This window comes from Crinia signifera, chromosome 1 (assembly GCF_055691185.1).
Source record: "Crinia signifera chromosome 1, ASM5569118v1, whole genome shotgun sequence".
Classification (NCBI taxonomy): Eukaryota; Metazoa; Chordata; class Amphibia; order Anura; family Myobatrachidae; genus Crinia; species Crinia signifera.
This window is the reverse complement of record NC_139217.1, coordinates 296,810,950-296,825,899: the sequence shown is the minus strand read 5'-3', so window position 1 is coordinate 296,825,899 and position 14,950 is coordinate 296,810,950. Positions and strand designations below refer to the sequence as shown.

General features: G+C 40.6%; 1 protein-coding gene across 1 annotated transcript in view; it reads left to right on the top strand.

The window, feature by feature from the left end:
* Nucleotides 1–13,928, top strand: part of UHRF2 (ubiquitin like with PHD and ring finger domains 2) — a 109,714-nt gene extending 95,786 nt beyond the window's left edge. The window contains exons 11-16 of the mRNA XM_083185990.1: nucleotides 7,242–7,404; nucleotides 7,757–7,894; nucleotides 8,058–8,295; nucleotides 10,152–10,312; nucleotides 12,110–12,208; nucleotides 12,592–13,928. Coding sequence (XP_083042116.1) covers nucleotides 7,242–7,404; nucleotides 7,757–7,894; nucleotides 8,058–8,295; nucleotides 10,152–10,312; nucleotides 12,110–12,208; nucleotides 12,592–12,738 — 946 coding nt within the window. The 3' untranslated portion in view covers nucleotides 12,739–13,928. The remainder of the gene's footprint in view (nucleotides 1–7,241; nucleotides 7,405–7,756; nucleotides 7,895–8,057; nucleotides 8,296–10,151; nucleotides 10,313–12,109; nucleotides 12,209–12,591) is intronic.
* The last annotated feature ends 1,022 nt before the right edge of the window (nucleotides 13,929–14,950 follow it).

The window sequence follows — 14,950 nt, the reverse complement described above, 5'->3', positions numbered from 1 at the left end:
GTTCAGCCATAGAGCTCTATGGCTGAACCTAGTACAGGCGATCGCGCCCCCTAGTGGTCAAGTACACTAGGGGGCCTTGTAGTAAAAGTTAAAAAAAAAAAAAAAAAAAAGTTAAAAAAAAAAAAAAAAATATTAAAAGTTCAAATCACCCCCCCCTTTCCCCATTTCACAAATAAAAATAAATAAAAAATAAAAAAAATAAACATATTTGGTATCGCCGCGTTCCTAAAAGTCCGATCTATTAAAATATAACATTAGTTATCCCGCACGGTTAAAGGCGTAAACGGGAAAAAATTCCCAACGCCAAAACTACGTTTTTTGGTCGCATCGCCTACCCAAAAAAATTTAAATAAAAGAGATCAGAAAGTCGCACATATCCCATAATGGTATTAATTAAAAAGTACACTTCAGCCCGCAAAAAATGAGCCCTCACCCAGGTCCGTAGGTGGAAAAATAAAAAAGTTATAAGCCGCAGAACATGGCGACGCGACGCAAATTAGAAAAACCGTAAAATTTTCTATTTTTTTTTTAGTGGTAAAACGTAACGAAAACTATAAAAGTTTGGTATCACCGGAATCGTAACGACCCATAGAATAAAGATAACCCATTTTAAACGAACTATGAACTCCAAAAAAACCGTAACCAGCGCAAAATTGTGGAATTGCGTTTTTTTTCCTTTTTACCCCACATTGAATTATTTCCTGATTCCCCAGAATATTATACAGTATAGTAAATGGTACCATTAAAAAGTACAACTTGTCCCGCAAAAAAAAAGCCCTCATGTGTCTATATAGCCGGAAAATTAAAAAAGTTACGCTTATTTGAACGCGAGGAGGAAAAAAAAAAAAAGTTAAGAAAAAACGCCCCGTCGGGAAGGGGTTAACATCATATTATATACTACCGCTGTATTAAACCACTTACTGCACAGGGTCAGGGATAGTGGCTTCTGGGTAATTGGGAACCCTCCCTGCATATGCCTTTGATATGATTACAGCGATTTTACTTTCCAATGGTGCTGTTCCCTTATACATATAACACTATTGGGTACCATTTTTCTTTTTATAGCTTTTTATTTCTTATTTGCACAAATTTTTATATTTATTTTTTTTACCCCAAATTATGGTTATATAATAAATCTTAACATCCTTTTTGCTACAGCTCCGTTTAAAAATTAATTCCATTTGAGGGTAGGAGCAACAAGGTTTACAATGTTTGCCATGCCACCTCGCTCAGGGCGGGATTCTCTAAAATCCGCAGCCCAGTATCGCCGGCCACCGCATTTCTAATGACCGCATATTCTCTAAAATATGCGGTCATTAACGCAAGGGACAGCTCTTGCGGTAAGAGCTGTCCCTTGCGATGCGGCGCCGTTGCTGGACTTCCGGGTCTATGACCCGGGAGTCCGTCTGCGCATGCGCAGACTGACGCGCCGGCCGCAGGGCATGCTGGGAGGGATCAGTGACTGATCCCTCACACACCGCTGCGGTAAGAAGCCCATAGGCTTCTGCAGGGAACCGCCAGCTTTTGCTGGCGATTCCCTCCGCAGCGGTGACACTGCGGAGGGACATTAGAGAATACAGAAATGCGGTAAAAACCCCGATAACGGGGTTTTTACCGCATTTCTGTAATAGAGAATCTCACCCTCAGTGTGAAGCACTGTAAGCTCCTCCTATTACCAAGCAAGCAGAACAGCACAGTTTTCCTGCTGAGGCTGCACAACCGTAGGGAAACTTTCCTTTGTCAGTTCCTGCAGCATCATAATGCTCCAGGGAGCCCAGTATGCAGTGCCATACTAGAGTGCTGAAGTACATACTCTCCATTTGTCTCTGCAGAAGTTCACATTGGAACTGCGGATGGAAAGGTTTACTCCAAATCAATAGGATTTTAAGATGGAGCTCTTTTCTAAATGTGATAAACTTTCTTTAATGTTCTAGTATGTTACAATATTCACTGGTACACATTAGCATTAGAAAAATAATCAGCAGGACCTTTATTACCTTTTCATGTCAAGCTAATCCTGCGCTGTTCAAAACACCTCTGTAATTATTAGCATACGTCCCGAACATGAAAACATGATGTTGAAACGTTCTCATGCCGTTGATTGGTGGTAACATTCTGCCTTTTCCTGCTGGTTTGTGTTTTTTTTTTTGCCAAGATCACAGAATGTAAAATTTACACAACAAACATTTGTAAGCGTTTATTGATTTGTGTGTTACATTTACAAAATCATTTTATGCAACGTTTACTAGATGATTCAAACCCTGCAGTGGTGGAGCTTGCAGCTGAGAAGAAGAAAGTAATGGTTTGTTTTTCATGATTAGTTGCTCACTTCACTTTTTAATTCACTTTGGTGTGAAGGGGAATATGTTTTATCTTTTTTTTTTTTTTGTCACTATACCTGCAACAAAGATATTTTCTTTTTCTGTTATAATGCAATATGTTACATAATGCATTATAACAGAAAAAGAAGATATTATATAATATATATAATATCAAGGTGCATTATAGATGTGCTAGTAGACATGAGTAAAGTCTAGAACTCGAGGCATTTAACGCTAATGTGAATCCTAATATAAAATGTAGCATTTATTAAACCAAATTAAACATGAGCGTAAGTAGATCTACATTGCAACTATATTTAACAAACAAAAAAAGTTGTTGTTCAACCTGTTATACAGTTTTGCAGCTTCTTGAATAACAGAGCCGTAGAGTATCACCATTTTGTTCATGGTACCCCTAGCATTAAAGTTTTCTTTATTGATAAATTTGAACTTTAGTCAATTATGCCTACCTGTCAGTTTCAGTTATGATATGGTGTACAGTTGTGCTTCTGTTTGGCAGACATCGGCACTGGTTTTGCTTTGGCCATAAATAAATTTTGTCATGAACTCCCAACCCACGGCACCCCTATGACAGATAGGAGCTGAGTGGCTGGTTGTTTATCACTCTCCACTCTATCTCTATTTGATGCTCAATACATCTTGTCCACAGTTCGGGAACCACTGCGCTACTGTATTAACAACATACGATAATGTCTTGTACATAAATACATGCTACTGGTTTTATATTTTGATACTGGTGGAAGGAGCACTACTTCACTGTTCACATGCATCACCCAAAACCTAAAGATATTTGTTTGATTTCATGATTTTCTAGCTGTTCTGGGCAATTACCTGCTTGCCTATGGTTACAACTTGGTCCTTCTCTCTGTTGTGATATTTGGTGAAAGATGGTCAATGTTTTTATTCTGAAATCGACACATTGTTTTATGTAGTGAATTTTTTAATGAGAAATGTAAGTATATATACACACACGTTTTAAATATGAATTACCTAAATGATTGGCTTCTGTAATCACATATATGATCAGATACAAGGAAATGCCTTTGTCTTGTCACAAACGTTTTCCAGTGACACTTTTATTGAAACTTGGCTACAAGTGTTTTTACTGTAATACATAATAATATATATTGTAATTGTATAAAAGTAGATTTTGATTTGAAAGCTTCCCAAAACCACATTTGGTTCATGTTATACGTACTTAATACCACTTTCACATCGCCGACACGTTTTAAAAACCGGTATTTAAAACGGTAATTAAAACGGGTCAGAGCCTTAACATTGCCGCAGATTACCGTTTTAAATACCGGTTTATACTCCTTTCACATCGCACTTTTAAAACGGTAAATTGCCGTTTTTTTTTCCCTTTTTAAAACGTTTAAGCCTGCACTGTGAATGCATAGCATTGTACACATTCACATTGCACAAAAAACAGCAAGGAACCGTGTAGGACTCTGCTTTTTACACGGTTCGAAATGCCAGTTAACTTTAAACGGTAAATCGGCTGTGGTGCATTCACAGTGCAGGCTTAAACGTTTTAAAAAGGGAAAAAAACGGCAATTTACCGTTTTAAAAGTGCGATGTGAAAGGGGTATAAGTATTGTTATTTAGATACCATATTTATTTACATATTACTTACAGATGGAAGTAAATAGTTTTGCTAGTTCCCAGCCACAACCTCCAGTATGTTGTTACTACTGTAGATCAGGTTACACATGTGAACATGTGCTGTATGACAAATAAGAAATACAGTATGTTTATATAAAACTGCATAATGTTACTGTTAATGCTCTAGAGCAGGGATTTCCAACCATGAACTTCAAGGCACAATAACACTTCAAGTTTTAAGGATAGCTGTGCTTAAACACAGATGACTTAAGGTGCACACACGGTGAGATTTTGTTGGCTGTGTGTGATTTTGACTATACAAGTTCCCCTGAACTCCCCGGAGCACAGAACCATACAATCTTGACTATATTTACTTGATATTTTGACTGTGGACTATTTTGAGTATATTAGAACAGTAGATTGTATACACTATAGACCCAATTGCCTTGCCTGCACAGTCTATTTTTCTTCTGTGATGCCTATCCCACAGGGGGCACGCATCAGCATTGCAAACATCGCACCATGTGTATGTACCTTTAATTATTACTTCAGTTATTTTGGTTTAACCATCTGTGCTCAAGTGTGGATCTCACTAAAACCAGGACTGTTAGGCCAGTATTCAATGCTTCGAACGAGCTGTGACAGCGAGCAGGTCTACCTGCTCGCTGTCACAGCTCGCAGGGTCAGTATTCAACTGACCCCCTGCATACGCCGTTTCCCCTATCTTCATTTTTGGAGCGAGGGCAAAACGGCGTATGCGACGCTAAAACAATGAGTGGGCTCCCTGCATTAGCCACAAGCCTCGCTGTTTGTGGGAATCTTCACTGTCCTCTGAGAGCGAGGATTCCTTCAGATCGTAGAATAGGGTGAGCGGCCGGCGCGGGGTTAAACAGCGAGGATCACCACTGTTTAACCCCCCTCGGCGGCCGCATTGAATACAGGCCTTAGTCTGAGGACCGAGGTTAAGAATGCCTGCCCTACAAGAATTGCTGTGGCCCTTGATCATTTAACATTTAACTCACTCTTCATAGAGAATATTAACATCCTAAGACAATGGATGCGGGACCATTTGTCTACAACAAGAAGATAGACAGCCATTAGGTCGACACCATTAGTTCGACAACTCAATAGGTCGACATGCTTTTAGGTCGACACTGCCATTAGGCTGTCGGCCTTTTGACTGTCGGCCTTTTGACTGTCGGCCTTTTGACTGTCGGCCTTTTGACTGTCGACCTTTTGACTGTCGACCTTTTGACTGTCGACCTTTTGACTGTCTACCTTATGACATGTCGACCTTATGACATGTCGACCTTATGACATGTCGACCTTATGACATGTCGACCTATTAAATTGTTGAACTAATGGTGTCGACCTAATGGCTGTCTATCTTCTTGTTGTAGACAAATAGTCCGGATACCAAGACAATAGGTGATGGATGCGGACTAAGTGCTAAATAATATTATGATTCCAGAAGTTTTCCTGGTAAAATAAATTGAACTGTGCTGTTACAGTATTTTGATGTTTTTTGCTAGATTATCATTATTTTATTTCTGAAAATGTTTGGCCTCGTGCTGTTCTTGTGTATTACTAGCAAAGACTTTGTTATGAACAATAAAAAGTACTTACTTTTTCGTTGGATCCGACACTGACTCAAAAGTCAGAATTCAATATTCCGAATGTCGAAAAGTCCATGAATTGTCAGAAATGGCTGCGGATTGTTGGAAAATGGCCATGAATTGGACAATCCGTGGCAGTTTCCAACAAAACAGATCTGACAGCGGGATCTGACAGCCTTCAAAGTTGCCGTTAATGACATGCATTGGGTTAACCACTGACGGTCGAGGTTGACATGGGTAGGGTCAACGGGGTCAGAAGGTAGACACAAGCATTAGGTCGACATTAGTTTTTCACACTTTTGTTGTCCCGAATATTGACACAGTTAACATGGACACCGTGTAAGTGTACCGTGTCCCCTTACATGGCTCGGTGTGCTCGCTACACTACTGTATTATACTCTCCCGCCATGCCGTAGTGGAAGGTAGGGCATGAAATACCATCTGTCGGCTCAAAAAAAGAGAAAACTCATGTAGTCAACCCAATGCATGTCAACCTTAATAGGGTCGACCTAATGACTGTATACTGCCGATATTTCCCCTGTCAGGAGATATAGGCACATATTGAATACCCCCTTAAAGGGATTTGTAGCTTGGACCTAAGCAATGAGCGTTTATTTTTCTCCTTTCTATCCTCGACACGGTTCTTTAAGACCACAAACAATAGCTGCATTCATGAGTTGTGGTAACCTGCGTACTTTTTCATTTTATTTTCAAATATCTTATTTTTCCTATGGACAGAAGCCAGAATCTAAATAAAATGGTGCCCTGATAAAAATTCATAGAGAACAGCTGTAATGTGTGGGACTAATACTACACTAATCCACTACGGAAACGATTAATGGACATCTGACCCATCAAATGTGTATACCTGTAATATTTTTTTTGTCACTATAAATTGTACACTTATATGAGAGCAATTCAAGTGATGATGCACAGGTATCTATGGTAAGGAGCCATGTGCAGGAGTAGATGATTGCACTGTAGTGTTCTAGCAGGGATCGGGAACCTTTGGCCCTCCAGCCGTTGTTGAACTGCACTTCCGAGTATGCCCGGCTATAGTTTTGCTATTTGGCCTTACTAAAACTGTTGCAGGGCATGCTGGGATGTGTAGTTTAACAGCTGGAGGGTTGAAGATTCCCTATCCCTGTGTTATAGGAATGGGGCCTACACACTGGGCGATTTCAGCCCATCTGACTGTAGGAGCCATAGCGATGCGTGGCCCCACGCATCGTTATCGCCCGGCGATTCAGATCCCGTATGCAGGATAAATTTAGTCAGATCGACGGTCAGGGCCAATGTTCTCCTCAGAGAACACTGGCCCCGACATTGCTCAATACACATCACTGAGTAGCGCTGTTTGCTGAGCGATCTACATTGCTGAGCGATCTGTGTGATCTAGTATTGCTCAGATTGCTCAGCGCAGTTGCCCCGCGTAAAGGCCCCTTTACACTTACAAAAGAACAATACAATAGCCATTGGGTCCTCAATATCATTGGCGTATGTAGAAAAGTGAGCTGTTTGGCAAGATTGTGATATGTTTGTTCTTTACATACTGTACAATTTGTGCGTCATGACCGGGTTATTCTTTTAAATGCTTCATAAGTGAATAGATGGGTCTAGGCAGTCTAGCATTCAACGCAGTTCACTTACTATGCTCTCATCTTCTAAATCCTTCTAGGGCCCTGGCCCTAAACTGTGATGCAGCCCTGAATGATAAAGATGGAGCGGAGTCTAAAAATTGGAGAGCCGGAAAGCCAGTCCGGGTGGTTCGTAGCTCAAAGGGACGTAGGATCAGCAAATACGCCCCCGAAGATGGCAACAGATATGATGGCATTTACAAGGTCTTCAATCCCAGGGGGATACGTGCTTACATTTATTCTGCCTAAAATATACTAATAAGTAGCACAAGGAATTTTTCTTTGCTTAAACACAATTGAATTAGCCGCTATTAAATTGTTCCAAAACAAAGTGGTCAATTGTGGTCTTGTAACCCTTAGACACCCTTATGGTGGCATTGCAGGTTCTGCTCGTAACCAGCTTCTGTGTAGCAGGTACACTAAGTAATATATATTAATCGTAAAATAAATATCCAAAAACCTGCTAATTTTGTTTCATATTCTTCTATTCAGTTGTGTCCATAGTGCCGCACAGTTGAGAAGCGCAATGAATACTGCTTGCTCTTTTCTAACTTAGGTGGTGAAATATTGGCCTGAAATAGGCAAGTGTGGCTTTCTTGTGTGGCGCTACCTCTTGCGGAGAGATGACGTGGAGCCTGCTCCTTGGACAGCAGAGGGCATAGAGCGCTCACAGAAGCTTGGACTAACCTTGCAGGTGAGACATCATCCATGGTTTGTGCCTCTCCAATGCAGTAGTCCTGGTCATTTGTTCTGGCTAGAATCTGAAATGCCGCATACAAAATATATAAGTACAGCCTACGATTTATTGCAGATATTGTCATGCCTAAGCTTTTGCATCTGTTTTGCATCTGTTCTAGTTCCCAGAGGGATATTTGGAAGCCATGGCTAACAAGGAGAAAAAGGACAAGGTTAAGAAACAGCCTGTAAAATCCGAGCCTAGCAGCCCAGGTTATCCTGTGAGCCAACCTGTGCTGAGCACCACTGAGATCGTCATTAAGCCGAGTAGCCCAGAGCAACCCAGCCATACCACGCGTAACAGCACCAAGTGCTGCAGCACCCAAAGCAATGGAAATCCAAAAAGACCCATTGAAGAAGGTATACTGCTGAAATCAAAACAGTGAAATATACTCCTTTTTTTGCAAAGAGATCTGAAATGCTATAACGTGTTGTGGCTTGCTCCTTCTGTGCAATGAATTCTTATACATGCAGAAACCTTCCTGGACAGAAACCTCAATGAACAGCATCCAGCAATGATGGCCATGCATCTTAGGAACATGTTACATACTGATAGCTTTCAGGGTTAACCTCAGTTGTTTGTAAGAATGACCGAAGCATAGGTCAAGGACTTGGCGCCTGAAGTGCTGATACATTACATTTTTGGGGGGGTTATGTAGGTAGTACATGTTTATACTGTACTATTATATATTAATGCTAATCTTGCATAACCTAATTAAATTCAATGGATTGCACTTCAGACAAAACAAAAGTAAATGTACACCAATATTTTAGGGGATACGGTCGTTCGGTCAACAGGGCTTAGGTCAACACATGAAATAGGTCAACGTGGCTGAGGTCCACAGGGTCGGAAGCTCAACACAAGCATCAGATCCACTAGGTGTGGAGGGAGACTATAACAATGCCCGAAGCATGGCGACTAGTACATTTGCACTTTTTAAAACTGTTTGTCATGTGTATGTATTGTATGTTATACTGTTCTATGCACATGCATGTCCAGTACATGGATATTTATGAATAACAGTAAAGCTGGGCAAACACCGGTAAATTTATCTACAGACTGATCAGGCAGCGTGTTCTCCATTAACACTGCCCGATCCGCCGGTACGCACACTAAGCAGTCAATCATCAGCGGCTCCCGGAGCGGCTGTACGGGCGGTCATCGGATTGCCTGCACACCATACTTGCCTACCTGACCCTCTCCATGAGGGAGAAAATGCTCTGTTCCTGGACTTCCCTGGTAATATATGATTGCCATCACCTGTAGGGGGAAATTTACTAAGCAAAATACACCTAAAATAGGCGTACTCCTATAAGCTAAATACGCCTATTTTAGGTATTTACAAATATGAATGCATGTGCCATCAAAAGAATAAGACTAGGAATCACATGCATTCGAATGGGGATTCCTAATTTACTAAGCGGCCGTATGCGGGATACGGCTGGTAATTGCCTGGAAAATACTTATTTTGGTACTTATGTAATATCTGGGCTCCCATGTTAAATGCACCCCATTTTATTCATACCCCTACTATCCAACTACGCATGGAGTTGATTTTATATAGTGTGGCGAGCGCAGCGAGCCACCGTGCCCGAAGCGTGGCGAGCGCAGCGGTCTCATAAGAAAAACGGGAGCCCAGATATTACATAAGTACCCTTATTTTTTTCAGGCGTATTTGGCCAATCAAAATCTGCCCTATTTACGAATCGTATTTCTGACAAAATACAACTAATGGCAGTCGTATTCTGTTGCATTAAAAATACGAATATGACTGAGTTGTTTTCGTATTCTTAGTAGATTTCACCTGCAATTAGCTATTTAATTGTTACACCACAGGTTATGGCAATCCTACATTACCAGGGATGTCCAGGAACAGATTATTTTCTCCCTCATGGAGAGGGTCAAGTATGCCGTAACCACCGCACAATGCACCGTTGTAGATCTCTAGATATATTGTCCACCAGCTGTGTTGCAGAGCCGATAAGATACACCACTTGTACATACTGGCTGATGGAGCATAGATATATCGTCTATTAAATGGAACGTCTGATATATGGGCTAGTGTGTACGCACCTTTACTGTAGGTACAAAAACAATACCATGGTGTATATAATGAGTACATGGTACAATATGATTCTTGCTGTGACATGAGCCCAACATCTGAATGTTTTAAAGGGGTTTAATCATTATGCCGGCTTATCCCACATTGTTACAGATGATGAAAAAGAGGAGCAGCCATCCAAATCTCTAAAACTATCGGAAGAAACTCGAGGAGAAACGTTTCAACTCACACAACAACAACATTGGCTGATTACAGAGGACTCTTTGAACCAGAAGCTGTGGGACGAGGTTCTCTCTTCCATCAAGGAAGGTCCTGTAAGTACAGGAAATAGCGGAGAGAGAGTGTAAATTCTGATAAGGTCAGAGATGTAGCTTAACAGCACATAAAGCTCTACATCCTCCTTGTAATTGCATTAAGTATTGCTAACCATTTGCAACATGCCATCCTCTATCTCATGTCGGCTGATGCTATTTCTCACTTGCATAATTCTAAAGACGTGTTATTAAAGGCAAAAACACATGGAGGTGCTGCTAAGCTATTACATCAGTTCCTCTGGTTATGTCTGTGATCGGTGGATTTCCAGGTTTCTCATATACTGTACTGTGCTCTTTAAAGGGCAAGGTTAAAAGAAGGCTTCAGATTGGGTGCGTCCATCAGTAAAATTCCTTTCAGGCTAGAAACTTGGATCCAAGCTAGGTTATCGCACACTGTTGCAAGCCATGTCACAGCTGCTTGAAACAGTGTTCACACTGCAGGCTGGACTGGGATATTAGTACATGGACATCAATACTAGATGTGGGTTACATTACGGTCTTCCTGAACACTACAGGGTAAATCTGCTAAAACCTCTACAAATTAAGAGGTGATGTTGCCCATAGCAACCCAACAGGTTCCATAATTTCTTTATTGCAAACTAGAAATGGATAAACCAAATCGGATTGGTTGCTATGGGAAACATCAGCACTTTTAATTAGAAACGTTAGTAAATATTCCTGTGCCTTATGTCAGCCCGGGGATGATGTTTTAATGCAATTAAGTTTTCTTTCAAGCTTTAGTGCTGCTCCACTGTCCACAGCAGATCATTCTCCAAAGATGACAGGGTGAACGTTTTACAAGTTCTACATATGACTACACTGAGCATAAATAATCAGTTCTAGAATGGAGAAATGGGAATCCTCTTATTCAGTCTATGGGGTATTCAGTCCCCGCCGCTATTTCCTATAGGGGAAATAGCGGTGGGTGCCTATTCAATGCTGTCTTTCCCGACAGAGGCATCTTGGCAGAATGGGCCCGACTTTAAAATCAGTTGGGCCCCAGTTTTCCCGAGAACGTCCGTGGATTGTCGAGCTCAAGGCCATATCTCAACGATCCACGGACGTTTCTCGCGGATGCCCCCTTTTGGGCACTGGACAGGCAGGACATTGAATCTCACCTGCCGAATATTAGTCGAGCGGGCCGAGAACAGGCCAGGGTCACGACTGTTGGAACGTCCTGATAGTCGTGACCCGGGATTGAATACCCCCTTAAATGTAATTTCTTATGTTGTCATGATTGTATTTTCGCTTTGTTTACCTTATTCTAACACGTATGGACTATATATGCATTTTTATATGGTTTTTATAAAGCATCTTTCTTGCATACACTAGACCAGGGGTTCCCAATCTTTTTAGAATCACTGCACCCCAGAGTATCAGAATTTTTCTATGGCACCCCTAGGCCCAACAAAAAATATATAAAAGTAAGTAGATTGTGTTTATATGTGCTTTTTAGGTTCAGTTATGTGTTAAAAGGCAGGATTTGCTTCTGTTTGTACACATAGTTTATGATTGGCAGCCACCAGCACTGGCTTTGTCCATAAATAATTGATCATAAATAATTTGAATTGTCCTGGACCACCAACGGGTGGCACCCCTGCAAGTGTCCCGAGGCACCCCAGGGAGCCGCGGCACACAGTTTGGGAACCACTGCACTAGACAGTACTGTGCTGGCTGTGTAGTGGTGTTATGGATTAACCTGTGTTACACACTAGATTGATGATTTTTTTATTGCAGCTGTGATCATTTTTATGTTTTGGATTAAAAAAACTAAAGTTTTATTTTTTTATTTTCTAGAAATTTCTGAAGAAGGTTGAGCAAACATTCATGTGTATCTGCTGCCAGGAGTTAGTTTATCAACCAGTCACGACAGCATGCCTCCACAATGTGTGCAAAGTGAGTCAATAAGACCAGAAATTGTCTTTTGTTGTTGCGTCTGCCTGTGTTGGTGTGTGTCCCCCCCCCCCACACCCCCCCCCCCCCCCCCCCCCCCCCCCCCCCCACACACACACACACACATATGCATGTGAAAATTACTTCTACAAAAAGGGTTTGCCTTATTGAACACAATTTGTTATTATATGTGTGTGTATGTATGTGTAATAAAATATATATATATATATATATATATATAATATATATATATATATATTCTCTGTATGTGTAATAAAATATATATATATATATATATATATTCTCTATGTAATTTTCTTTCTATCCTTTTTTTTTTCCTGTTATATTACATGAAAAACTCTTATTTACCTTTTTGATTACTGTAGAGCTGCTTACAACGTTCCTTCCGAGCCGAAGTCTACACCTGTCCGGCCTGTCGCTATGACCTTGGAAAGACTTACACTATGGTTCCTAATAAGGTCTTGCAGACACTGCTTGAGCAGTTTTTTCCTGGCTACAGCAAAGGGCGGTGATATGTCATGCTCCCGGAGCACAAGCCGTTTTTGACTTTTTATATGTAAACAGACTTGTCAAATCACAACAAGGATAGTGGACCAACAGGCACCAAGGAACTCAAGTACAAATCAAACACCTATCCCTTTGTCAGCATGACTTCAGTTCTTGTCTCTGTACCTAAGGTAGTTTGCCCCCCAAGGCAGCAGATTCGGACGGAACCCTTACATCATACTGGCCGTTACATCTAAATCCTGCTTGTTTTCATTTAACTACCTCAGGATAAAGAAGAATGCATGGGGGTGCAGAGACAAACAAATGGCTTGGTCATCTGATAATCAACAACACACTGCCTCCGGAATATGAAGTCGTGTCTATTCCATATGTATTTTCTGCTCCAGTGCCAAGAGGGCCTACAGAGTGTTGCAAAGCTAAGTCTCGTGGACTCCTTTCAGGACTAAAGGGCTCAGTGTACACTGACAGCACTTAGATACAAAGAGATTTGTTAGATTAAACATTCATTTGTTTTCTTTCCTTCCTATTTCCTTTTAGGGTGTTTTTTTTTGTTTTTTTTACCCCCCCCCCCCCCCCCCCTTTTTTTTTTGCAGAGCTTTCATACAGTTAATTACCGTGAGCTTCTTTCTGCTTCATAATTTGTACCTTTCGCAAGTTGACTACTAATTACTAATGAGAAGAATATGTATGCAATATGTATGCATTGTTGCTACATTAGTGTAATGTGATCTGTGTTCTTTGCCTTTTATTTTTCTTGTTGCTTCTAGAGGTAATCAATTTACACTAGTTTTGTGGGTTTTTTATGTTTCTTTTCATTTTTCATGTCACTTCTATATTAGTTTAAAAAAAAACCCTGTATGCTTCGATAGAGCTGTGTATCAGGGGCAATACAGTTCTGCAGAGCATTGCAAATAGGTGACAGTGATAGTTCGGAGAGGGTCTCGGATAGCTTCCTATTGTGATCTCAGATTTTATACACAGTATATTCCCTAAAAATGTACCTTATTAAATATTTTATCATTCTGAAATGTTGCTTATGTTTTTTTGCTGGTTTGTGCTGTGTAGCTGTAAGGTTTCTTTTATATATAAACAAATTATGTTTTTATATGATGGTCCAGTTTTTTTATGAAAATGCTTTTTTGTGATTTTGTTAAGTGAGGTTGTGTCTGAATACTGGTATAAAGTGGCTTGTGTATCTCTCGTGGTTTTTCTTATTAAGTATGTGAAGATACAAAATTATTTTGTTGACCATACAACATGCTTTATCATGCCCAAAAGTGCATTGTATGGACTTCAAACCATATGAGGTGGCAAATAATGATCCAATCAACAGTGTGCACCTCAGTGCCTATCTATCTGGTAGGTTGCAAAAAGTCTCCCAAACTCTGCCATTACAGTCCATGCTTGCGCTCAGGTGACTTACTTAGTTCCTTAGTCAGTTTAATTTAATCATTTGGATTTTCAACCATGGATAGGTTTATAACCTGGACTGTAATAGTGACCTTTTGGTACCTGCTCTATAGGCTTGTATGGTCATCCTCCATATACAAGCTGGGAAAGTGACCAGCCAGTACATGTTCTTGCCCAGTGCTCTGGCTAAGTACAGTATCAGCTGTGGTGTTGCCTAATGGCCTCTGATCCACCCAAAGAATGTTATTAGTGATTTATAAAATGAATTCAAAATTATTTCCTAAGCAACTTACTCGTTATGATCTGTATATAGGTTCTGTGTGTTTGAAACAAATAATTTCAGACAACATTAGCCGAGTGATTAGATTTGTGTAGTCTAAAATCGTCATTTCATTGCACATATGTACATAAAGTTATACACTTGAAGATTTGCTAGCATGAGGCTCCTGTATCTGCAGGGTAGGTTGGGGGAGGGAAGACTTGTTCTAACATAGGCCCAATGTCGTTAGGTCTATCTACGTGATGCACCTGTAATGATGATGGCCATTGACAACATAAACCAGTTGCTTCTGATTTAGGGTTACCACCTCATCCCTTTAATTCTAGACAAATATTAATTACACCGGTTCCGTGACTGATTAAAACCAGGTAAAATTGAGTCTTGAAGTCAGCCAGCCACAGAACCTGTGTATTTAATGTGTCCAGAATTAAAGGGATGAGGTGGTAACCCTATTCTGATTGCAAATGATAGATTGATAACATCTCTGAAGCTGCTAGATTCCTTCTCCCTACAGATTTTCACATTTG